The 27264-nt window shown below is 39.0% G+C and overlaps 1 protein-coding gene across 1 annotated transcript; it reads right to left on the bottom strand.

Annotated features, from left to right (window-relative positions):
- Positions 1-82: 82 nt before the first annotated feature.
- LOC149313943 (leishmanolysin-like peptidase) lies at positions 83-27264 on the bottom strand. Its single transcript, XM_089520204.1, has 17 exons — positions 27133-27264; positions 23756-23853; positions 23448-23478; positions 22403-22485; positions 20626-20743; positions 18890-19068; positions 17792-17897; positions 17456-17550; positions 17052-17169; positions 14003-14110; positions 12928-13004; positions 10903-11013; positions 10620-10752; positions 9430-9589; positions 8598-8728; positions 5646-5859; positions 83-5292 (listed from the first exon to the last, which is right to left on the bottom strand). The coding sequence occupies exons 1-17, from the start codon at positions 27262-27264 to the stop codon at positions 5192-5194; spliced, it is 1995 nt and encodes a 664-aa protein (XP_089376330.1). The 3' UTR covers positions 83-5191.

The raw sequence follows: 27264 nt of genomic DNA, 5'->3' as shown, positions 1-27264 counted from the left end.
GCAGCTGTACTGTTTTCCACATTTCCCAGTGATAAACAATTCCATTTGCATCCAGATTTGTCTAATGAAAAAGATGTAGACATTTGTAAACAGGGTTTTTTAATTGATACAATGCTCCCAGTAAGTTGATGCTAGAAGATTTTTCAGATACTTAAAAAAATATTTTTGTTGGAAATATGAACTCCTCATACATACTTCAGCCCTCAAATCCACTCACACACAGAAATGGAAAATAATTCTGTATTAACATTTGCTAGCAAGAGCATTTCATAAATATACATTTTACACTTCTCAAAGACATTTTGTCAATTTTAAAAGTAGTTATTCCATACTTAACAAAACTGAAACTTGTATTACAGGACAGCACACATACAGACTATGACTTGCAGCAGGTTTTGTAAACATGGCCCTGGCTCATACAGATGGCTTGTTCACACTAACCACTGCAGCAGATAGCAGTTCTTAATCTATCCAGCTACAATCTCACCAATACATCCCAAAATGCTGAATAACCAAAGGGACAATAAGCAACGTTCATGTAAAACTGCAAAAATTAGACAATAAGATCTTTTTCCTATTCTTCAGACAGATAATCTACATTGTTTCACATGGAATACAGACTAAGGTAAAACTCAAGTATGCTCAATAAAGTCTAACTCCAAATTTTCCCTGAAGCTTAAAGAAAGCAGACTGGGATCAAAGAACCCTGCCCATTATAGGCCAAACTGTCTAATCAAGAACAAAAGAACCTTGTCATGTATTTTATTTTGAGCACGTTTATAACTAACATTGAGGCCCAACTTTTATAGAGTATCTTGGAGGCTGACACTCTCAAGGTATTCACCATCTCCTTGGCTTCAATGTGACTCCTACATATGATAAATCTGCAAGAACCCCAATCATCAACAGCTCTGTTCTGGTCTTGCAAACTCAGGGCCATGGCTTCCTTCATTGAATCAATTCACCTGTAATGAAGCCATGTTCTTTTCCACTGCCTTATACTTTACTGAGCATTATCATTTCTTCCAGAGAGTCATGCCATTTCATGATAGCACCAGTTTAGTTATTTTGGCTTCTAGCAATAGTTCAAGGTTGATTTACTCTCTGTCTTTTGGGTGTCCACAGAATCTGTACAATTCTACTAAAACATCACATTTCAAATTATTGTTTTCACTATCCATCCTTAAAATTGATACACAGAAATCAGAAACACCACTGAATGAATGATCCTCACTTTGGTATTTAATAATATATCTTATCACTTGAAGATCATACCTAATTCCTTCACAATGCCTCTTCTTAGTGCTTTTCTTATTTCTTAATCACAGTATTGACTTATCACTTAGCCAAAGTTCAGAAAATTATTAACAATACCGAAGTCTTCGTTACCCACTTTAAAAGTTATGAAAATCTTCTGTGTTCCTAATTTTGTTCTTTGAATTTTGACTGTAAACCTGCTTTTGCACTTCCTTCATATGGTATCATCTGCATATTTAAGCTATGTCCCGTCCCCCAAATTCACATTTCCTTTGAGTCTAATCCCACCTTCCATGTGATATGTCATATGTATATATTAAGTAGACAGGATGACAAAATGCAGGCTTGCCAGACCCCCTTGCCAATTAGAAATCACTATGCTTCTCTGTATTGTGTCCTGACAATGACCTTTTGTTCAGAGTATAGGTTAGGTATCAGGGCATTTCAATGTTGTGACACAACCATTTCTCTTAGAGCAATCCATAGTTTTGCATGATCTGCACAATCAAATGCTTTACTATAGTCTATAAAGCACAAGCTGGTTTGCTTCTGAAATTCTTTGGCATGTTCCATTAACCAATGTTTTTCGGAATATGGTATCTAGCACCTATTGCTTTTCTGAATCCAGCTTGGATATCTAGCATATCTCGCTTCATATATGGTAAAAGTCTTTCTTGTAAAATCTTGCATATCAACTCACTTGCATGGCAGATGGCTGCAATGGTCCAATACTTGCTACAATCCCTGGTTTCCCCCTTTTCTTGGGGACTGGAATGCATATTGAATGTTTGCCATCTGTGGGCCATTGTTTTCTTTATTTGTTGTCAGATTTCTGACAAAATATCTAAGGACTCTGTACCTTGAAACAGTTCTATTACTATGCCATCTATTCCTGGCTATTTATTTCTACCATGTGCTTTAAGAGCAGCTTCCCTTTCACAAAGTTCTTCCTTGAATGAATCTATCATTCTTTCATATACTTCTGTGTATTGCTTCCATTATCTTTTTATCATATATTGTCTGTTAAATAATGTTCCTATTCTTTGCTTAAACCTCTTCCCAGATCCTGAGATATTTATTACAGTATATGCATATACACACATATCTGCATATATATAAACTAAAAATGAACAGCATTCCAGTAAAAATGATCTATAGTTTCCTTCCTCATAATAGAATCTGAGAGTATGAAGTTAAACAAGAGAGAAGACAAATAATGTCCCATTGTGATCTCACCAAGGGAAGCTAACTCCCTATCTAAATAAGTTGTCTGCTAGTGAACTATCACATGGGAATAACAGAGAGAAATCGTCTGCAGTTAAAATGCACATCAAGGAAGAAATCTGTTGGCAGTGTTGTTGTTTTTGTTTTTCAGAGTATCAATTCTTCACTGGACTAGAGCTGGAATTCTATATTTAGTTATAAAACAATTACAGCCATTAATTAATTTGTTTTGAGAAGTCTGTGGGAGATGTTCCGTTTATAAAGAGATTGACAGATCCTACTATGCTACTTTCAGTCTGAGATAATTTTGATGAAATATTCAGTGTTACTGTTAATTTTGAAATATCAAACAGCTTAAACAACAGTTTTAGTTGTACAGAGGTTAATAGCTGCTAACACATTCTCAGATGTAATTAGGATTTCAGATTAAGGAAAATGCATTTTAACTTCACAAGATGTGCTAATGCAACTAATATCTACAAGTCAAAGTAGAATAAACATGTTCCCTAAGCAACAGTAAACTACCGGTACTTTTCAGATACTTTCCCACTTCACTAAATTCTCAGATGGACCAATTCTTGCCTACCAGAAAAGAAATAATCTTTTAGCCAAGGCTGATGTAATTCTAGTTTTACAATAAAAAACAAAAACAAAAAAATCTACATTAACACTGGTATAAATGGTTATATATAAAGTTAGCCAAAAAGTTGAAACAGTGCAACTGCTGTACTTCAAGAAAAACATGTTCAAGTATAGATAAACATCTTTACAAGATGCTATTTAATTTTCTATTATTGCACAAATAAAAAAAAATCTTAATTTTGTGGGACTGTTTCATATTAGCTTTGAGCTAATACTGAGATACAAATCTATTTAGAAATCAATTTTCATTTATATCCAACCATACATATTTAAAGCATTTCTTAAAACTAACATTTTATTGCTGTTTCTGGTCCTTCCAATCCTCCCCTCTTCATTTAAGGCTAATGTAGGATGTGTAATGTAATGTATTTATTTAATACAGTTACATAATATACCTATATATTCAAGCAACTCCCCTTGCACATTCTTCAGTCAACTTTCTCATGTTTTGGATGGGAAATTATTATTATTATTACTGATTTTGGCCATTATGAATAAATCATCTAGCAGGGACTATTTTACACCTTCTTTCTGCATTAGTTGAGAAATTCACCAGATACCACTGAAGGCAGGAGTCTCCTGCAATGTCTAGCCAGCTTCCACTGTATTCATTTCAGAAGACTGAACTAAGGGATTTAGATAAAAATTAGGTTTCTTTTAGAAGCACTCCCAGTCCAGCATCCCGAATAGTCACAGTTTTCAATAAATCAAAACAATAATTAGGGTGAACTCCTCCAATCTGATGCAAAAACCAAATTGGGTCAGTTGTAAGAAAGGAAGGTTATCACCACTATAAGTAGCTCACTGATCCTGACTCAACTGTTAAGTTGTTCACTGACTCAACTTATTGTTGTACAGCCATTAACTTGCCTGCTTCAAAAAGCATATTAACTTTTCCTAATAATCAGCATAATTACTGGTACTGAAGACTGCTATTCTTTAATTCAAAAACCACACAAAATTCCTAGGTAATTAAATTCTTCATTTTAGTCCCAAAGGAGTCATGATGGCACCCTGTAAGGTTTACCCACTTGCTGTCATTACTATTTATTCCCTCAAAACATAATGACTCTTCCAATCCAATTAATGAGAAGTATTATCCTTTTCTATTTCCTTTGCCTGACTCAAGTGGAAGTGTGTGGGGGGAAAAATCTAGACAGCCAAGTCTTACTAACATCTGAAGGTAAGAATAAAATGGCAGTGCAGTAAAATGAACTTTCAAAAAAATGAAAAAATGTCAGCTATTCATTATTTCAAACTGCCTTGTGAACACAAAATCTGTAGCCCAATCTAAGACATGTTTACACAAAAAGTTCAACTGAGTTCAGTGGAACTTACATCCTACCAAGCATGGCTAGGATTGCAGTCTTAATACATTAGCAGTTATGACAGAATAATTTAACTTAGTATTCTTCCGTGTGGAAGAGAAATTACAAATGTTACAAATATATTCATGAATTTTAAATACCAAAAGTGCATGATGTGCAGCTACTGAATTGTTCCATCATATTCTGAGCAGCAGAGACTTCATAGCAGAAATAAACCTTAATTCACCAGGGTCTGCAAACTATAGTATATCTCTGGAAGCATCCTGAACTAGGACCAAAAGGCTTTTTGAACTCCATAAAGCACTATCAGACCTAAATTAATAGCAGCAATGGCAACTGACTTTCATGGCTTTTGACTAAAAGAAATTGAGGTATATATGTCTAAGGATGCCCAAAATCCTGCTATCAGTCTCACAGAGAATTGTGCATAACCAAAGTGCTCCAGATAGGTGGCAACAGATGGTATAATACAACTGGCATATCTGTTTCCCCCCTGCCTTTTGTACCAATGTGAAAATAAAACTTTTATGCTGGCACTTATTGAGATGATCTTGTAAACTTTGCCTCTCTGAGTCTAGAAGTTGTTGTCCAGCACCCTCCAGCTTGCAAGCCGCTGGGCTACTTGCCACAAGACACATAGAGATGTAATTGTTCATCTAGATAGCTGCCGTCAAGTTGTACTCAAATGGAGCATACTCTAGAGTAGACAAAATGGCTGCAAGGCAAACTGGCAGCATGATCTAACTCCATGCACACAGGAGAAATCCAGCCAAAAGTGGAAGTAAGTTTGCCATCAAGAGCCACAGGGTTACAACGAGGCTGGGAGAACAGGAACACAAGTCTAAAAAGTTAAAAAAAAGGCACATTAATACAGGCAAAATAATTTAAATACTTCTGCAGATACTGTTTGTGTGCTTAAGAATATATTCAAAACAAGTCTTGCCACCAGGGTAAGAAGTACAAGCTTTTTGGGGTTTTCATCATGCTATGGGCTGTTTGTGTAAATGTAACCAACCAAACCTATAGTGAACATCTCTCTTCTTCTGGAATCACTACAGCACTGAAGAAAAAGTGAAGAAGTTCTCTTGTTGTTACAACCATTACTTTGAGAATGCTATAGTAGGAACAACAGAGCAGAACAAACGTGGAAATATATTCTTAATTCTAATTCATTGTTATGCTAATTTAACTTACCAATGGATGTGATTTTTGTTAAGTTAGCAATTGGAGGAGGGTCCTGCTCAGGTGGGCAGATGTCACAGAAGTCTAAGCATGCTGGGCAGACTAGGTTCCCAATATGTACCCATCCATTCATCTGAATATTCACTGTAAGAATTTGACCTGAGTGACTGCACAAGTATGCCATGTCCTTGACCCAAACTGTCAGCCCCCGAGAAGAACAAGAAACCTATGAAATAAAGGGAGACTTGTTATACTTACACAATAAACTGCACTTAATTACGGGACCAATTTTTTATCTTTTCAGTGTGTATACTGTTTATGTTGAATTGTCAGGAGGATAGATTAACAACAGCACCAATGTGCTCCCTCGGTTGTAAATCTGGAAAAGGACAAACTGGGGATCAAGTAGCAGTATAAGTCGACCTCATGTATTAAGTCAAGGACAAGTTTTGGGGCCAAAATTATGGCCCATAGATAAGTTGAGGTTATAACTTTGGGGCATGTAACAAAGCAATGTTTCCAGCAAAAAAGCAAAGGAAAACAATGCCAAAAAACTTACAAAATTTCAGCAGTGCTTATACTAAAGGCAGGATGGATGAGAGAACAGTCAATGATTCCATGACAGATTACACTCTCACCTTTCACCAGGGAATGGTTCCTCTTTTTTTCGGTAAGAGTTAAAGTACAGTACTTACATTGACCCATGGATAAGTCAACTAAGTTTTTTTGGTCAATTTTTTGGCTAAAATTTTTAGCCCTATACATAAGTATATACAGTACTTACTGACTGCAGTCACCTCATACCACTGCCAAAGGAGCAAACTGAAATGAGACAGAGAGTCATTCTGATCTCCAAGACCAAGAATCGAGCATTCAGGCCACCTTCATGCTCCCAGGAATGTATAACAGGGATGGGGAACCTTTGATTCTCCTGGTTCTAAGACTACAACTTCTACAATCCCTTACCACTGGCTAAACTGGATGAGACTTCTGGGAGCTGGCAAGCAAAACAAGATTGAGGACGACCAAAGGTTCTACACCAAACTGCCTCATGAAAAATTGGCTTGGACAATAAGACATATTAATCACTCCCTCTAATTATGAATACAGTGCCCTGGTGCTCACAAAACAGAAAACAAAATATAGACATCTACATGCTTGAGGACACTGAAATTTCTGGAAGTACAAGTGTGTGTGTGTGTGTCTAAAAGAGAATCCTAGGACCCATGGAATGTTTGGTGCCAGAAAAATAAACTAGGCAAACAGTGTGTGTATGTGTTTGGGGGGCAGTGGATTGGTTTGCTTGACCCCCAAACATCTTACATTACATTATTAATTTTTTATATTAATAAAACCTGAAAGTAGATTTCGGAAGCTATTGAATGTTTGGTGTGAGAAAGGGAAACTGGAAGACAGTGTGTTTAGGGTGTGGGTGGGGTGGGGTGTTGGTTTGCTTGGGTCCTTAATACCTTATACAGTGCGCCTTTGCCTTACACATGGGATCCGTTTCAGACCCCTCCGCATAAGATGCGTATGTCGAGCTCCATTGAAAATAATGGGGCTCGTGTATGATGTGCGGCTTTCAATGTGATCTGAAAGCTGCATAAAAGGCAGCGTCATGTATTATTTGGGGCAGGGCACAACAAACTGGCATGTTGAAAGAAGCACAGAGTGAAGAATTACTATAGTATTTTGTGGAGGTCCCACTGTTTTTTCTTAGAATTTAAACTTATTTTTCACTCAAAACAACTTAAAAGATCTTCTGACATAATTCTAGTATCACACATAATCAGAACATTGAACAATACTAGTGTCTTTGGTCACCACAGATAGGAAAAACACTATTTCCAAATTTACCCACCCTATCTGTAAATAAAGGCTACAGAAGGGAAGCCTGAGCTACAGCAAAATGAAATCATGTGATTTAATGGTTCTTTCCTTAACAGTGAGCCAAAGGATCAATCTTGTTTCGCTGTACAAGCAATGATCTTGAAATATATTTAACAGACTGACTTTGCCCAAAGGTTTAATAAATATCAAACTTGTCTTCTCTTCTTGTTTTTATGGATAGACTGGGGAAAACAAGTATCATTTCAATTTATTAGTAGTTTGATATTCTGCTTTTTTATATATAAATAAAACCAACAGATCGTAGATTATAAATGGAATTAATGGATGCCAGAAGCAATTATTATACATTCAATACCTATGAGCTAGGTTTTCCTTTCAACAGAACATATATTCTCATACTTAACTAGTGACTTGCTCACTATTCTGTGCTTGTTCACTCTTCAAGTGAACAGCTTACATAAATTGACATTATCAGTATATTTATACTAACTTAACTTTATAACCATGTTGAGGTATTTTAAGGTATCCTATTGGTTTTCAACTGGTTGTTGTTATTCTGTGCCTCCTACTCATTTCCAATTTTTGGTGACCCTATCATGGGGTTTTCATGGCCAAATTTGATTCGGGTGATTGCTTTTTCCTTCCTCTGAGGCTGAGATAATGTGAGTTGCCAAAGGTCACTCAGTGGGTTTCTATGGTCAATAGAGAAATTGAACCCTGGTCTCCCAGAACTGTAGTCTAATGCTCGAATCACTGCACCATGCTGGCTCTCTTCAAATTGGTTAAATCCAAACAAAAATGACAGTTCTGTAAATATCCTTGTACCTAGGCATTGCAAGCTGTATGGAAACTCATAGGATACCCATGTTAAGGTATTTTAAGGTATTTGAACTGCAAATAACTATTCGGTTCATCCCCAATCTACATTTTAGAAAAAGGAAAACAAGATCTGTAGCAAATAATGTACAGTTTGAGATGTTTTTTCCCTACAGATAATTAAGATAATCTGCAATTAATTTGACTGACAATATGGAAGCACATAATGACTGGTACAAGAGCAATATATAATTTCTTTATTAAATGCAAATTTAAATGAATAACTTCTTCAGTTACCTGGTAACACCCACTACCCCAGTCAGGATAGCTTAGTTTCTTTCTGCACTGTTCCATAACAAAAGCTGACTTCTGAATGAGGCAGACTGAATTTGGTCCGTATTTCTCAGCACCATAGTTTTTGAAAGGATCTACAACAAAATAAAAACATTTTTCTGTTAAGAGCTGTGTGGTTCAGTAAATAGCAAAAGTATCAGAATTAACTAGGAAGATGAATACAAATTTGCATCATCAATAGCAGACATTCCTGGCTTTCTTAATATTACTTACTGAATGTTAGAATAAGACAGTTTGCAGAATATTTTCATGGTTCATGACTGGTATACTGTATAGATAAGTTGAAAATTAATAAACTAATTGTCAGCATTTTATACCTTCATCATAATTATGTTTGCTTTTATGCAAGTGAATTAATGGTTTGCAAGCATTATTCATTATTATGTTCTCTTTAGGACTCCTAACTAAATTGGTGAACCAGCAGTGATAGGAAGTGAGCAAGCAGAGTAACTTTTTGGAAACCCTTAAGATACTGTCTCATGTCAAAGCAATGATTTGTCAATTGTCTGAATCCAGAAATTACTCTTAACAAAAAACAAACAAAAACAAACAAACAAAAGAAAACAAAAAACCTATGGTTTTCAAATTAGTTTCAAATGGCAGTGTCAGATGCTGGTTTATCATTTTCAAACCAAGATAGTTTGCGGGCAGGCTTGAGTTAAAATGTAATGTGAAAATATAGTCTAGGCAACAAACCATAATTACATGTTATATTTGAATTGAACTAAAATGTCTACATGCGAACAGGGAGGAACAAAATCCAAAATCGACTAACCTGGTTGATTTTCCAGTATTCTACAATCTGAACTGCGTTGGAATTCACCACTTAAGTGCCAACTAAATTCCTGACTGAAAGGGCAGTAGTCAGCTATTTCAACTGATCCACCATAATAAGGCAAATCTTCTGAGGGTACTCCATATAGACTGTCAAAGTACTGCAAAAAGGGAATGCCAGAACTGATGACAAGGGGGGAATCAAGTTATATTATCATCACAACCATAACTAGAAGAAATTTTATACTAGTGACAGAAAGCCATATCCATATACAGCATGCTTGAATCACAGAAAAGAACACAAATCTACAGTTGCTAATAGCATTTTAACCTGTTTTGTGCCAACAGTAATGCCAAGCATTGTGAAACATTTTGAAAAAACAGACCAGGATTACACAGTGTACTTCCACTGAGGAAAAAGGCCCATTAGAGTACCTAGATCTACGTACTCATCCATGCACCTTCAATATCTGCTCTGATTTGCAGCGTTGGTTGATTGATTTTGTTTGAGTTATATTGTTTTAATACATTTCTGAAGTGACTTCACTGATTATGAGATTGACTTATATAGAGGAGGCTAAAAATATTTTAACTAATAAATCAGGTCTTACTACCTACTGGCTTTGTTCAGACATAGAACCGGAACAGACTGGTATAAAAAGCTGACTTCCAGCTGGCTTGGGGACATGGCGTACAGATGACGCATGTCCCCAAGATGCCCAGAAGCCTGCTTCATGCCGTCCAGCTGCTCAGACATGGGCCAGCTTCTGGGCGCTTTGGAGGCGTGGCATTTATACACTGCCCCCACCACCACCACCAGAGCACCTTAAAGCCAGCTTCCAGCCATGATGGAAAAGCCGCCTTTTTACCGGTTCACAAAGGAGCATCTTAACCACACCCTAAACTGTAGCTATCAAAGACAATTTCATAGCCCATGATTCTGAGGTTGATTTTGTTTTCACTATCAAGAGTCAAGCCTGACCTCAGTTTCTCTTAGTGTGGATGAAATATTTATTTAGTATAGAAGCAATAATCCCAAATCCTCTTTGCAGCCATTCAGTGGTGAAGGTGTGTACATGAGCTTGAGGCTTGCCAAGGCTCATTTTCTTAATGGCAAACTGTCTGAATTAGGCCAGTGGTTAATAGGATTAGGGCATAAACAATGAATTGTAAGTCTCATACACAATCTACCTGATATTCCTGAGGCAGACGTTGAGGGAACTTTTGTAAATTGCACACTGCTACTGCTCTGTGGTCCTGTCTGCAGGTTAGCTGCAATGGATTACTCCGCAGAGTGTCACAGTAGGGGGCTACCAGTTCTTTCCTTTGGACAGGATTAAAAACAACAGCAACAGAACTGTTAACACTGCATATACATCACTGATTATTTTTCAGCATTAATCATGCAATCATTAATGTGTTAGTACAATTTAAGTGCCATTGTGGAACATGCAATTTAAGAATGTACTCTTACTTTCTCTGCCTCTGGTCAATCCAAAATTTACAACTTTTCATCACAAAGTCACAGCCTTTACCTCGGCCCCAGTCTAGTTTTTCTGCCATGCTGTAATTGGCTCTATACCAGCTACAAAGACAAAAAGGAAACACTGTTATTAAGCTAGCATTTCTGAATGGTCAGCAAAATTATTTTTAAAAGCCTGAATAGGCAGATTGGGAGAAGTTCAAAAGTATTTCTATAAACAGATGTCAGTATTTTGGTCTCTATGGCGCCCTAAAGCGGGTGGTCTGCCGCCACCATCATTAGCTATGCCGAGAAGCCACTGCCGAAATGGCACTCCTTTTTGGCCCTTGGAAGTGGCGCCGAGAGGCGCAAGGCGTGCACTCGCGGCGTCACTTCCGCCACACCATGTCCGGATGCTGTGCGTCCGAGACGTAAATACGGCGGTGCCCATGTGGACGGGTGCCGCCATTTACTACGCACTCTGTGTGTCCTAGGAACGGGGCTGGTTAGGAAGGTGAGACCTTTCCTAACCCTAGCACGCCCCTTCCTAACCCTAGGACGCACAGAGCGCGTAGTAAATGGTGGTGTGTAACGCGCCTATGGCTTGCTTCAATTTTTAATGCAGTTTTTATTTATACTATTATGGACAAAAATATTCTTCTGCCCTTTCAATGAATAAAGCAGTATGCCAAGGGATCCTGTACCACCTTTGAAGCCAACTGAAAGAAAGAAACTGGTAGCATGAGCTTTTGTATACTTGAGCCTGCTTCATCAGATGCATGGGGTGGAGTGGAGTGTCCAGAGACAGACCTATATAAGCAGGTTGTGTGTGAGAATGTCAATTGAAACGAAAAACCTCGTGGGTATGGAGATGAGGTGGCAAGTTCAGTTTTAGCGATGATCATGGAGGGGCAAAGGCAGGAAGAAGGATGCTGTCTAAATTCAAGAAGAGAAGATAACCATATGAATGAGTATTAGAATATAGTGTGGGAACCAGAGTTGAGATGTGATGAATTGGTCAAGGGAGCCTTCATGAGGCTGGGGGCATTACATAGTGCTACAATATGTACAGTGTGCCAGGAAACCATTGTCTCTGTTCAATCCACTGCTAATGGACTGGGACCTGGGGATACATTCCAAGTCTGCTATTTCTCTTTTTAATCTTCCTTTGTAGCTCTTCCGATCGCTATTCTGAGTCCAAGATGGAATGTTTAGGAAGACTGAAGTTTTCTGGATCAGGTTTTGTGTAGTCCCATTCCGAATGTGTGAGTTATGGCCATTTATGCTCTGGCACAGAGACTGGTTTGTTTGTCAATTTATAGCGCTGAATGATATGCCGACACAAGATAGCATATATCACATTAGAGGATAATCAAGTGAAAGTTCCTTTAATACAGTGGGTGATGCCATTAGATCCTGTGGTGACATTTCCTCAATAGCTGCCATGAGTCCCTATACCAGAAGGAAGGCAGAATATAAATAAATAAAATAATAATAATAATAATAATAATAATAATAATAATAATAATCTGTGTGCAGAGTTGGCATCTGGATTTGTGGCAAGGTCTTGTACAACTCTCCACATTTGTGTTGTGTGTCCTCCAGTAGGTAAGTCAGGGTTGAAACTGGAGGCATGTAAGTGTAGTGGTCAGTGGATTTGCAATATAGTCTGGGGCTTAGATGTCTATTTTGTAGCTCTAAAAAGTGAACTTGTTCTGTTGATAGTTCCAGGTTGAGATTGATGGTGGAATGGAACTTGTTGAAATTCTGGTGGAATGTCTTGACAGAGTTTTCTCTATGACCCCGAATTCTGAAGACATCATCAATGTACCTCAGACAGAGGAACAGTGAACTCACTATACCACACTAGCTGTCTCTTGTATTACTGTTACCAAAGTAATAATCAAAATCTTTAAATGCAGTTTAATCACCTCAACAAACTTAAGTTTGTCTCTTTCAGTGTTTTTTGGATATCTTTCCCAAACAAGATATATTTATGAGATAAAAGGGCTCTTGAACCTAATTGTAAATTCTTACCCAGTATCTTCCATTAATGCCAAAGTGATCCGGGAGAAGACCCTGTTCTGAGTGTGTGATCCAGTCATTGCTTCATTCTGAAATTAACCAATCACCCCAATAATTGTTAGATTCCAGGAAATAATTCTTCAGAACAGGATCCCTCTTTGGGAACTGGGGTGTGTGTATGTACATAAAGGCCCTATATTATAAATACTTAGCATATATGCCCATTTGGTTGTTTATACCATTAGTCACTCAGTGTGTACAAACAATAAAGTGAGCACAGAAGATATAAAGTGACCACAATGTAAGAGCTGTGGCAGCGCAACTATAATACTACAGAAGCTAGGTGTGTTCACCCAGCTGTGCATTTAGGGAGTCTAACAGTAAGTTGTATCTAAGATACTACCAAATCAAATGATGGGACTTTGATCCCCCCCCTTCCAAACAATCTGTTTTATTAATCCAAGAACAGTGCCAGTAATAAGGACTACCAGATGCCCCTAAGAAAGAAATGCAAAAGGGGCAAGGGAATTTTGAAGGCCAAAAATATATGCTAACTCTGTCTGCGACATTATTAGGCAGTCTATAATGAAATGCTTTTTAAAAATGTATTGGATTTTACAAGTACTAACATTATCACAGAGAAAAAAAAGAAAGAAAAAGCGGAAGAGAAGGTACAACAGGTGTGAGCATGCATAAGCATGTATAACACAAGTTGACCATATTTCATGTCAACAAAATACATATTCAAGGATAGCTAAAGTCATTATGATCTACTGGCCAATTAATGTTTTTCTTTTCAACAATTAATATGTCTTTTAGCAGAAGTAAAAGCATACACAATCCAGCCATGTGGAGAAGAGATTGTATGCAATATAATCCCAGCAGCAGAAATCATAGAGATCATAATCCCGTTCCTTCTTAAATGAACAGTTCAGTACTGCTTCTTTTAAAAAAATAAAATTACTCTCTATAATCTGTATTATTTAGACAGAAGCAGCTGTCCAGCAGTAACAAACTGTGAGGTTCACCTAATCACCACACCCTAAATTTCAGACTGTAAGAGCATTACAAAATTCCACAGAAGTACCTCCAACAAACGCTTTTCCCAGTGATTGAGTTCAGTGCCCATGCCTCCTTGATTTTCAAGTTCCATGCCTTCTAGAATTGGGCAGTCAAAATGTTTTCTGGCCTCCTCCTTTAGAAAAGCACATTAGAATTCAACTTGACATGCTTATTTAAAACAAAATCTAAGACTCATATTTCCATTTTACACATGAGGATTACATGCTGTAGCAGGTGGGGGAGGAGAGCTTCTTTGTCAAACAAAGATCGCTAATGAAATAACCTCTTCTAGTATTGGATTTTAATTGGTTTGCTTATATGTAACTAGAGGGGAGATTTATTCAGGATAAGAGAAATTTAGCCATAGAAGTAAGAGAAAATGAGTTCTAATTAGAGCCATGTAAAATGATGATCATGTAATGTTAAAAGAATATAAATAACTTTTGAAACTAGAGACAGGATGAACCTGTAAAAGGTTATATGATAAGGTGGGCCCAAAATATTGGACATAATGGGTGAAAATGTGGACTAAAGACATAAAAAATGCATTGTGCTGTAATTTATATGAAGATGTGCATAAGATTATCTTCAGATAGTATTTAACTTCAAATAAGTTGTAGAAAATGTCTAAGAGTGTTTCAAAGGAATATTGGGGTTTTCAAAATAAGGAGGGGTCATTTTTCATATATGGAAGGCTTGTAAGAAAGCAAAAAGCTATTAGTCTAAGATTTATATGTCAATTCAAAAAAATTAAAAGGTAGATTTTGTAGGATTAGCAGAAATGTTTTTGTTAAGTAAAGGCTTTCACGACCAGTGTTCAAAGTTTTCTGGGCTATGTGGCTGAGTATTGGAAGAGTTTATTCCTGACGTTTCACTTGCATCTATAGTTGGCATCTTCAGAGGGCGGTGGTATGGAAATATGTGGAGTATATGTACTTGTGTTACCTTTGGTTGTGAGGAAGCGATTTACATGTTAATCTGTGTGTTGGTCTGTTGTTGAATGGCAGGGCTTTATGGTGGGAGGATATGTGTGTCTATTTAATTAGCGATCCATTGTCTGCAAGAAACCCCCTAACCGTGGGTGATGTTCATCTGCATGAACTGAGTCTTGATTTTGGTGTTCTTCAGGACTGGTAGCCAAACTTTGTTTACATTCAGTGTTTCTTCTTTCCTGTTGAAGTTGTCCATGTATTTGTGAAAGGTTTTTGCTGGATATTATGGATAAAGAACTGGATAGTAAATATGGACTACTTCTTCGATATATGGTAACAATGACAAGAACGCTGTTTGGTCAAACTTGAAAATTGACCAAAGTGCCAATGACTGAAGAATGGATTGTTAAAATTGCAGAGTTAGCCCAAATTGCCAGATTAACAATTTAATAATCTGTGGTTATGGTTACTTCTAACTCTAGTAAATTTATTCAGTTGGACTTGTAATGATGAATAATTTATTTCTTCTTTCAGATTCTTTTCTTTCATTACAAGAGTTGACTACACTGACAAAACAAATTTCAGCTTCACCTCATATTTTCTTGTTCTGCAATGAGCCTGCAATGACCACATTAATGCCAGACCTGCTTGAAAGAAACCATACTCAAGTTGTACTAACTATCACACATTTCCCATGTCCCAATTCAAACTGGTACAAAAGGAATGAAGTTTTTTTCTTCATAGCATGCGAAAACCTATCAAGTCTTACTGTTTACCTGCCAATCTTGTCAGCTTGCACTCTAATTGGTTGCCTCCCCATTTCCTCCTCTTCCCTCATTCATGGCCCAATGAGTGATTTTGAGCAATAGATGAAAATTGAAGTGTCTCCCCCCATCTGTTGATTTATTTTAAAAAATGTGTTTTTAATGTCTCTTAATGTGTGCCATGTGATGGGGTGAGCTCCCATCCCATTACTAGTCCCAGTCTTTGAACAATGCTGGCTCTTTGGCTTAGGGCCAAAACAGATGGCCCTGAAGGGGCTGCTTGACACTGCCCCTTTGAACACTGGGTTGGGACAACAGCAACTTCATGCCACACCCCCAACCCAGCTTTTCACAGGCACAAAAAGAAGCCGCAAAATGCTGCTCCTTTCTGAACCAGGAAAAAGCGGGTTTTTCCAGCACTGCTGCAGCTTTGCAACGCTCCTGTTAGCATACAAACGCTGCACCATCGAACTGCTACAAAGCTGCCCACCATATGGTTGTCTTTCAAAAGGAGTTGTCTTTCAAAAGGAGACAATCTAGATGTAAGAGCTGGGAGGAGAGATCATATCACCTTTTGGATATTATTGGATTGCAGCTCCCAGCATTCTTCATCATGGACTATGATGCCTGAGTCTGGTGAGAACAGCAGTCCAACAACGTAGAATCATAGAATTATAAGAGACCACAAGGGCCATCCAATCCAAATCCCTTCCACGCAGAATACACAATCAAAACACTCCTGACAGATTACCATCTAGCCTCTGTTTAAACTTGGTCATCCTCCTCTGGATACACTCCAGCTTGCTGAATTGTGCTGCCAGTAAGGGATATATAATTCCTAAAAGGATTCAGACTTTTCCCAGGCTTCCTCACTCCTCAACCTCACTCAGACCTTGGGATGAAGAGAGATAAAAGCAGAAAACTGCCAGTAGCCAGCACTCCAAGCTACTGAGGATTTCAATCTGTGTTCAGCTCTAATGTCAAATAGGTTCAATTGCAGCAATGGACAGCATCCACACACAGCTTTATTCTATTTGATTTAAGAAAAAAAGAAAAGAAAAAAATACCTTTGTCTCTTAGAACATAAGCTAATATTTATACACAGCTGGAATCATGCTGAACTGCACCCACTCCTACATTTCTGGGTGACCCTATTTACTGCCCTAGTGGATAGCAAGAGTTTAGCCACTTTATTAGAGGGAAATTTCTTTATTCTAAAAATATTGTATTTTCATCAGAAAGCAGTCTACCAGAGAACTCGGGACTGATTTGTGACAATATTACAGAAGCCATCCTAAGACATTGATTTTTCTTACAACTTCATTATCTGTGAGGAACATGACTAGACTGATTGTCAGGAAGCAAAAGTGGCACTTACTACTACTTTAGGAGTTATCAGAAGGAATATATTGTGACGCAGAATCTTATTGCCTCGTACATCCCATAACCTGACTGCACTCCTTACAACTTTATCACTCCACTGATACACTCCAAGGCTGAAAGGAAGACAGAGTGAATTAATATGATTGACAAACAAAAACATTTCTAAATTTTATCATCAACTGACCAAATCCAAAGGATTAAACTATTACAAACATAACCGTGTACTTCATGACAGTTGTTCTTTTACAAATGAAGACATGGGAGGAAAAAGATGGTATGCTAAGAAAACATACCATATGAATCACCATTGTGTTAAAATGGTGGTACAAGAATAGCTCAACTACCACTATAGTGCTTCTTCAATTACACTACTCTCTTCAGCATAGATTCAATATATACCTTTCATTAAATGGTGGCAGTCCATTTGCATATCTGGCAGTCAAAGGATTTCCATTATCATCCCGATAGAACGCAAATAGTCCAGCAGAGAAACCCTTGAAAAGTAACCCAAAAAGCCATTTACATATTATCAATGCAATAAAGTGAGGTATTCCACAATATCGATAAAATTCCAGCACAATGTGAAAATTATATGCAAGTAATATGCACATGTAGACAAAGTTCACATTTATGTCTTCACAGAAAGAAACAAAACACCACAACAACTCTTGCATAATACTATACAAAGAATGAAGTAGTGGTATTTTAAGTGATGTATCAAATATTAGCTCTTACCAATGCATGAATGATTTCATGTTTCACTGTAGATAACATGCCAACAAACTCCTGTGTTTGGGTTGAAATCATGTTTGGACACAGATTAGCATACCCTGCAATTGGTCTAGAAAATAATGACAGATATATTGATATAAAAATAAAACAGTAATATTTCAAGAATGTAAGAACTTTGTCAATAATATATGTTATAGCTTTCAAAAAGAATGGGGATTAAATGCAAGAATGTGAATTTTACTATATAAAATCACTTAGTTTAATGACATTTTTTTCCTTCAATAATTGGACAAAATGCCAATCCATTTCATGGACAAAATGCCAATCCATGACATGAAAAGGAAAATCACATTTCTTCATTTCATGGAGCTCTCAAAAATTACAATTGGTCAGAACTACTTGTCCATTTCATAAAAAGGAGATAATTTATCTCCAGTAGTAAGTGGCTGTCCAAAGTGGATAATGTAAATTTTGCTCTTTATGGAAAAGAAAAGTTGTAGTAGACAGATTATGAAACAAACAACACCCAAATAGCAAACATTTTTTACAACTGTCCACATTCTATAACAATACTTCTAATCTATTAAAACTCCAAACAAGTTTTTAAACTGGATTGTGAATAAAAGAAATGGAAAAAAAAACACTATAAAAAGGAAGACAAAGTCAAAACATGAAGAGATGGTTCAAATTGTAATTCAGAAACAGTCAGCCTTTCCAACGTATGCCTAAGGGCTGAAGGACATGGCCTGGAAGGAGCAGCCTCTGGCTACCCCAGCCCTGATCATGCTGGGACCGCAGCTACCACACAGCCTGCTTCCAAAGTGGACTGCCACCATAGTCCCTATGGCTGCCAGCAGGAGCTTTCTGGGCGTGCATCATCTAAACACGAAGCCCCCAAAGTGGCTCAAAGCTGCTTTATATGGCTCATGTGTTTTAGTCTTAAGACCTGTGTCTCTAGTCATTTGTTACTTCCTCAATACATCAGCACAGTGTTAGTTCTCCTAGTATCTAGCAAATAAGTTAGTTAAAGTCAAAAGTAAGCCTTCTCAGCTATTATGCTTGATCACTATGTATTAAATTTAACTTCGAAGAAAACATTACCTGTCCATGTTTGCTTCAAGCTGACAATATGCTGCATATGCAATAATATTTTCTTGGCCACACCTTTCAGTTGTCAGAGCACTAACATATAACACGAAGTCAGCATCTCGAACCCCTTCTTGGTCTGCATCCCCAACAGGCCCACAAAGCCATCCATTTTCACTGCAAACTCTACATTGCTAGGATATTACATTTAAGAGAAATTACTTTCAAACGTAAGTCATTTTGCCAAAGTTTTCAGTCTAAGTATAAAATTTTAAAAGAATATAATTTGTCTTTCTTAAGCTGAGAGAACATATTGAAGTTACAATTTTATTCTTGCTACTGATACAGATCCTGTATTATTGGTAATGGTCAATACTCAAAAGGAGATACATATTTTAATATTTTCCTATGACTTAGTTTTAAGGCAGTAAGCTCAGAATCCATAGGTAATTTTTTTAAAGAGCCTAATGCTCAAAAAGCATCTTCCTTCTAAAGGTCTTGAAAAGACAGCTTTTAAAGACCAGACTTTGAAAACCCCAGGCATGCAAATGTGCCGAGAATTCCCATCACAAGGTAAATGGATAAAACGTACAAACATATGGATTGCTATTTTCAGAATCCACTATTGTGATAATCAAAACATGGTACCAGAGAAATGACAGAGAAGCTGAATTATCTCTCATACTCTGATCAAAGTTTTTAGCAAGAACCTTTTGTCTTCTTTTTCCAACTGTTTCACATAATTTTGAATTCAAGAAAACTGAGGCAATAAAGTCTGGAAAGAGTAGTACAGATGGGCTGGACACTGTTTAATCAATTAATACATTTATGTCATGATTTTCAGAAAAAATCTTCCCAGGAAGCTTAAAAAATATATATTAAATTTTTTAAAGAAAGCATTAAAATTAAAACTAATTAAAGCCTATTGACATAACTTGCTATGAGAGTGGGTGAAGCATCATTTGTCTTTGCCTTTAGACTAACAGTTCAGTCCTGTCATTAATCTGCTCCACTCAATATCCAACTCCATTCTGGCCTCTGAGGGGAAGAGAAGGTGGGCCAATGCCATCGGGCCCTTCCTTAAGAAACAGAGCCCTCCATCTGTCCTTCTGCCTTGGTCCAGGCCTCAGAGGGAGAGATGAACTCCAGGACCTGATCCCCCTTTCCTCCACCATTCCCTTCTCCTTTTGTGTCGTGTCTTCTTAGATTGTAAGCCTGAGGGCAGGGAACCGTCTAATTAAAAGATTGTATGTACAGTGCTGTGTAAATTTACAGTGCTTTATAAATAAAGCTTAATAATAATAATAATAATAATAATAATATTTGGTCCTCTCTTCTCTGTCTACTCCTCAAACACTGCTTTTATTTATTCTTTCTTAACTTAACCCCATGTAATACCACAGATGACAGATTTGTTTTGATACCACACTGACTCATCCCACATTGTCCAGATGCTGCTGGTTTAGTCTGTGATGTCACAGCAAGGCTGGCCTTCTTTGGCCAGGTACCAAAGAAGGATGATCCTAAGTGAAATTAAATCTCCTTACTATGACAGTGCCCTATGTAATTTCAAAGTAGCCTATATCAGGCAGCTGTCTTTGCTCTTACCACCAGAACTATTACAGTTTATAAAGGCTGGTTATCAACACGTTTTTAAGGGTGCTTATTATAGAAGTATAATAAAACTCTTTTAAGGCATGAAGTAAAAATGCTATAATTGTTTATATACTGCAAAAATAAAACCGAATTACCTGAAGGTGTTCCTCAGGAACTATAACTGGTCCACACCTTGTATATTCTGCACAGGCTCCTGTGCAATATCTATGAGGGTCATCCTTCTTCCTTAAATATTGATTTGTTACACACTGTCTTCAAGCAAACCATAATCAGACATTTACTAAAAAAACTGATACATTTACTAAAGAAATTAACAATTCTACACAACAGGAAACTATTATGAAAATGGATGCGAGATATCCCAATGCAAGAAAAATAATCTACTTACCTTCTAATTACAGTGGATCCTTGTTATACGCGGGGGATCCGTTCCGGACCCCCCCGCGTATAGCAAAATCCGCGTATGCTCAAGTCCCATTTGTTCCAATGGCAGCGCGCGTGCACACGCGCCGCCATTGGAACAAAAGTTCCTTCTCCCTCCCCTGCCTCGCTTCCCTCCTCCCTTCCCTCCCTTCCCTTCCCCTTACTTACCTTGCCGCCGTGAAAGGGTACGATGGTGGTGCCGGAGGCCTTGAAGGCCTCTGGCGCTGCTTCCCTCCGCGCCTCCTCTTCGCTTTTCTTTGCGAAGAGGAGGCGCGGAGGGAAGCAGTGCCAGAGGCCTTCAAGGCCTCCGGCACCGTCACCCGGCCTCCGCGGCCACGGAAGGGCCAGGTATTAGTGCTGGGGCCTCTTGGCTCCAGCACCGGTATCCGGCCCTTCCGCAGTGGCGGAAGCCAGATGCTTGCGCTGGAGGCCTTGAAGGCCTCTGGCGCTGCTTCCCTCCACGCCTCCTCTTCGCAAAGAAAAGCGAAGAGGAGGCGCGGAGGGAAGCTGCGCCAGAGGCCTTCAAGGCCTCCGGCACCGGCACCCAGCCCCCTCAGCGCCACGGAAGGGACGGGTGTCGGTGCTGGGGTGCTCTTGGCCTCCAGCACCGGTATCCGGCCCTTCCGCAGCGGAGGAGGCTGGATGCCGGCGCGGGAGGCCTTGAAGGCCTCCAGCGCAGCAGCCCTGCTTCCTCCCCGCTGCCACAGGAAAGGCCCAGTGGCGGTGCTGTTGGGGGCCAAGAGGCCTCCAGCACCGCCATCGTACCCTTTCACGGCGGCGGCCGACTTCCCTCGCAGCGGCGGCGGAGGCCAAGCCACTGTGACGAAAGGTAAGTAAGGGGAAGGGAAGGGAGGGAGGCAGGGAGGGAAGGGAGGAGGGAAGCAAGGCAGGGGAGGGAGGAGAAGGAAATTGTCCCCAATGGCGGCGCGCGTGCACGCACGCTGCCATTGGGGACAATTTCCCGATTTGCCATCCGCGGATGCTCAAATCCGCAGATGGCAAATCCACGTATAAGGAGGACCGACTGTAAAATGGGTGACAACTTCAGCCACTCTCTGTGCTGAAGCCTGATTTCCTGCACCACTGACTTTTGTGAACTCTCGCTGGCTGTCTGAAACCTAGAGATGCTCCACTCTGCAATTTTTGTAGCTGACTTCAATGGCAGGGGAGGGGGAGTAAAAAAGTGGAGGGTATTTAGGGCAGCCCACATGCTGCTTATACTGGCCTCATCAAAATGGGGTTACTCTTACACTTGAGGGCAGGAGGGGAAGAACAATACTGATCTCTATGTGTTCTATACAATCAAAAATGGCTTTTTTGGTTCTTACTATTAAAAGTAAATAATAAATAAATTAAATAGTTTAAAGACAGTAAGGCAAAGGCAAACTCACTCTGAACAAATCTTGCCGAGAAAAACCCATAACAAGTTCACTTTAAGGTTGTCAAAAGTCAGAAGCAACTTGAAGACACACAACAACAACAACATACCTACTTAAGAGGACAGTGCCAGTAGGTTTACGAAGTTGAAATGTCTTCTCTAAGTAAGAAATAGCTTGTGGAAACAGCTTATTCTAAAAGAAAAACAAAACAAATCGGTTTACACTAAAAGCAGATAAGATTAATTCTAAAGAGTGAAGTCACATAACCCATGATATTTACTAAGTCTTCCACCTTTTGGACTACATATAACAAGCATACAGCTGACCAAACATAATTCATGTTGTTACATAATAAAATAGATACATGAACTTATATTATTTGAAATTTTAAAGAATTATGTACTCTTGATAACAAAAAAATTAGATTTCCTTTTAAACTTGTTAAAAACCTAGTTTAAACAGGAAATCTGGTTAGCACTAATCACATTTAGCATTTATATGGATGTTAATGTTGAATCTTCATTAAAGCTGACAGAAGAAGTGAGTGTGGAATTTGAACCAGGAAAAAAGAAAGTGTGTGCAAGCCTGCAGCTTGCTCCTGATTTTTTACAAAATGCTAAGACCAAGTTTCAAAAACAATTTTAGAGACAAGGCAAGTTGTTTATAAAACATAGGTCCAAAACACACCACAGAAATAACCCAGTTTGAGACCCCTTTAACTGCCCTGGCACAATGCTAGGGAATTCTAGGAACTGGAGTTTTTAAAGACAAGTTCATGTATCTTCTCTACCAGAGAGCTCTGGTGCCACAATAAACTACAGCCCGTTACAGACGGGCCTTTTAGTACGGAGTCAGTCCGTACTAGGGTTACGGACCCTACATGGGGGCCGCCATGACGACGTCACGACCGAGCCGCCTCTATAGTGCGCCCTTTGCGCGGAGCAGGAAGGAGCTCCTGGTTTGCGGTGCTGCTTTGCGTCGCTGGGCACAGCCTTCAGACGGCTGCGCCCAGCAATGCAAGGGAGAAAGGGGCCAAGTGTGTTTTGGACCATAAAGAGTTTAACTTGCAAGCATGGATTATGAAAACCCTTGAGCTGGAGCAATTAAACAACTCCATAGAGGAAGAACAAACATACAGGAAGAACATGACATACCTTTATCAAGTGCTTTTTTTCAGGCAGCAAACTATGAAAAAAAGAAATTAGAGAAGGAAATTGTTTTCTGTTTGAAAAAAGTATCATATCCAATTCTTAAGAGCCATTCCCTTTCCCAAAAACAACTATTCCACGTTCATTACTGACATCCAAGCTCTTGTCACTCGCACTGCATTTTCCTCCTCATTTTCTTAGCCTTCTTTGGGCAAAGCAGAAGGAAGAAGAGATAATACAGTCATACTGTCCTCCAACTTATCAATCAATTCCCAATCACAATAGGAATCTTGGGAGAGTGCCATTATACTTACTCCTCAACACTTCTGTCATACACAGTCTTAATTCTTAGTTGATTATCAACATTTCTCTTCTTAACATGATTTTCTTTTAGGTAAACTTTGTAGATAACCTGGAGAAAGAATAAGTGCATTTGACAAACCTATTTTATAAATTAATGCAGATGTGTATATTATTATTATTTTCCATTTAACATGCTACTTTAATCAAAAGCATAGATGCAGTCTAATATGTATGTTCGCTGAGAAAAAAAAATCCCAGCTAGCTCATTAGGGTTTAACCCTCAGTGAATGTTACAAAACTCCAGTTTTACTTGGGAGTCTGAACCAATCTTGCCATTAAAACTCCAGGAGAGGGTCAACATCAGGTCACCATAAATCAGAGGTGACTTCAAGGCACACAACAACAACCTACATATTTCAATGGATTATACCTTATCTAAGCATTGCATACTCACTGGTTGTACAGTCTCAGTTCTGCCTGTTATTCATTGTAAAAATATAAAGCCATATATGAAGTCTGAACAATGAATGTGTCTTGAATATTTGTGCATACGGTTTTTGAAAGGTTGCAAGATGCAGAACTTCTCAATCACAACTTTCAAATTTCTCACAAAACTTCTTAAATATTGTCCAGTATTTTCAGTGCATATTTTTACTGTTGATGCCTGAAAATAGTAACGTAATTTACAGCAAATACATCTTAGAAACAAGACATACTGGCAACACCAGTGCCCACCCCTCAGGCATAAATGTCACCTGATTCAGTGCAGCTTATTCTTAAGCAGGAACAGAACTGTGGCCTTAATAAGCAATTTGCTAGCTTTTCCTATCAACCTAATTTATTATTAAAGGAAATAATTAAGAAATACATTGTTGAAGCAATTTGAAAAGTCACCGTGCAACAAATTTGGGACCATAATATGGAAGGTAAACACTATCACAAAGTAAAACGTAAGTGTACCAACAACATTAGACTTTTGTACCACTTTTCTCAATAATCTATGATGCCAGTGTTCATCCTCAGTCAGCCTGTAACTGCAGAAGACATCCAGCCCCAGAGGTTTCTTCATTCTTTAGTGAGAATCCTGAGACTTCAAGGTTTTGTCTAACTGCCAGTGTGAACTGTACTCAGAAAGAAGTTCCACACCAATCAAAATCAATCTCAAGTGTACAGGGCTAGAGCTTAAATTAATTTTCTGGGTATAGCAGTCAGAGAAGTGTTAGAATTTGTGGTTCTGCAAACAAATGCAAAATATAAAAATAAACATTATGTGTAACTTCTCAAACCTTTGTATTTTATACATATAATGAATGCATCAATGCTTACAGTAGCACTTTAAGAGCTCTTTATTCGTACCTGCCTCATACTGTTTATGAAAGGTGTGCAGTAGATCTCCATGCAACTTCTTTTCTTTCGAGTCTTTAAGCCACCTAAGTCAGTGATTCTCAAATGGTGGGACAGGACCCGCAGGGGGGATACGAGGGTGGCTTAAAAGGGGCTTGAGACTTAGAGGCCCTGATCCCCCCTCTTCCACCTCCCAAACTTTTTAATATGTAAAATTTACACTTGCATTGGGTTAAATATTGAATTTACTGAAACAAAACTGTGCTAATTTGAATGATGTTATTTTCTTATAGGAATATACATGAATGTGCACATGAAAATTTGCACATTAAATAAACATTACAAACATACAATGGCTAGTGGAGCACACCAGGGAATTCCAAAAGAAAATTAGCTTGTGCTTTATGAACTATAGAGGAATGTGGTGGCTTAGTGGTTAAGATGCCAATTCTGACGATCGTAAGGTCAGAAGGCTGGCAGTTCGAGGCCCGAGTGCTGCATGATGGGGTGAGCTCCCAGCTTCTGCCAGCCTAGCAGTTTGAAAGCATGCAAATACAAGTAGATAAACAGGTGTCACTTTGGTGGGAAGGTAACAGTGTTCTGTGCAGTCATGCTGGTTGCATGATCACAGAGTAGTCTCTGGCAATGCTGAATCTTCAGCTTAGTAACCAAGATGAGCACTACCCCTACAGTTGGCTTCACCTAGACATTCATGTCAAGGGACTACCTTTACCTTCCAGACTATAGCAAAGCCTTTGACTGCATAGATCATGAAAGGCCATGCAACGCCCTTAAAAACATGGGAGTACCAATACATCTGATAATCCTGATGGGCAATCTGTACTCAGGACAAGAGGCCTCTGTCGGAACAGAACACAAAGAAGCAGAATGGTTCCCAATTGGCAAAAGGGTCAGACAAGGCTGCATCTTATCATTCAACCTATTCAACTTATACTGTAAGGAAAACAGGCTTGGATACAAAAGATGGAGGAATGATAGGAGGAAGGAATAATAACAATGTGAAATATGCTGACGATACTATAATACTAGCAGAAAACGTCAAAGATCTGGAAGAACTACTAAGAAAGATCAAGGAAGAAAGTGCAAAGAGAGGCCTATTGCTGAACATAAGGAAAACAAAAACAATGAGCAGGAACGCCTGCACAAAGAGAGAATGAGGAAACAGAAGCAGTAAAAGAGTTGTCACACATCTCTGATGGAAACCAGAAGAAGAACGAGGAAAGATTTTAAAATGCAAAGATATATAACTCAACACAAAAGTTAGAATCATACAAGCCATTGTATTCCCTATTGCCATGTATGGATGTGAGAGATAGACAATTAAGAAAGATGATAGGTAGAAAATCAATTCATTTGAGATGTGGTGCTCTAGAAGAGTGCTGAGGATCCCATGGACAGCTAAAAGGACAAACAAATGGGTCCTAGAGCAGATCAAGCCGGAAACCTTCCTGAAAGCCAAGATGACCAAACTGAAGCTGTCATACATCGGACACACCATGAGAAGGAAGGACTCATTGGAAAAGACAATAATGCTGGGAAAGGTGGAGGGAAGTAGAAAGAGAGGAACGGCACATGCTAGATGGATGGACTCTATTGAGGAGGTCGTGGGTATGAACAGGCAGGGCCTGAGCAGCAGGGCAGCCAGCCTTGGGGAAGAAGCCTCACCCGCCGCAGGGCCCCATGGACCCAAGAGAGACTCAGCTGACAGCAACCGCCACCAACCAACCATTTCTACTCATACCTTCATTCTGTTGTATTTGCCCTCTGCTGCAATGCCGCCTGGGTCCCCAGGGGAGAAGAGGAGGAGGAGGAGGAGGAGGAGGGGAAATAATCATCATAATAACAATATACTATTATTATTATTACTATTATATACTACGTTGTTGGTGCCCCATAACAAACTACACTTCCCAGAATTCCACAGCCCAAAGCCATGGCAACTAAAGCGGTATGAAACAGGATTACTTCTGCAGTGCAGACGGATCAATCAATGATCCTAATAAGAAAGCGGTCAAGCCCTCACCTCCGTGGCGCCGGGGACGCGGTGGTGGCAGGAAGAAAAGGCGGCGGCCAAGAGCGGGCCGTAACTCAGGAGCAGAGCGCAAGGGAGCAGCCGGGGAAAGAAGCGTCCCGCTCCCCGGCCCCCGGCCGCCAT

The sequence above is a fragment of the Sceloporus occidentalis genome, unplaced genomic scaffold, assembly GCF_023333645.1.
Source record: "Sceloporus occidentalis isolate IW3139 unplaced genomic scaffold, rSceOcc1.0.p SCAF_4, whole genome shotgun sequence".
Taxonomy (NCBI): Eukaryota; Metazoa; Chordata; class Lepidosauria; order Squamata; family Phrynosomatidae; genus Sceloporus; species Sceloporus occidentalis.
Note: the sequence above shows the minus strand (reverse complement) of the source record. Positions and strands in the feature narration are given on the sequence as shown.

Bases quoted from the DNA above. Each gene is read 5' to 3' on its own strand.
- LOC149313943 (XM_089520204.1), bottom strand. From the start codon at position 27,264: ATGGCGGCCGGGGGCCGGGGAGCGGGACGCTTCTTTCCCCGGCTGCTC. The intron at 23,479-23,755 runs GTAAGTATAATG...TTTTTTTCATAG, and splicing joins TATGACAGAAGTGTTGAGGA to TTTGCTGCCTGAAAAAAAGC. The intron at 19,069-20,625 runs GTAATTCGGTTT...GTAATATCCTAG, and splicing joins TTCCTGAGGAACACCTTCAG to CAATGTAGAGTTTGCAGTGA.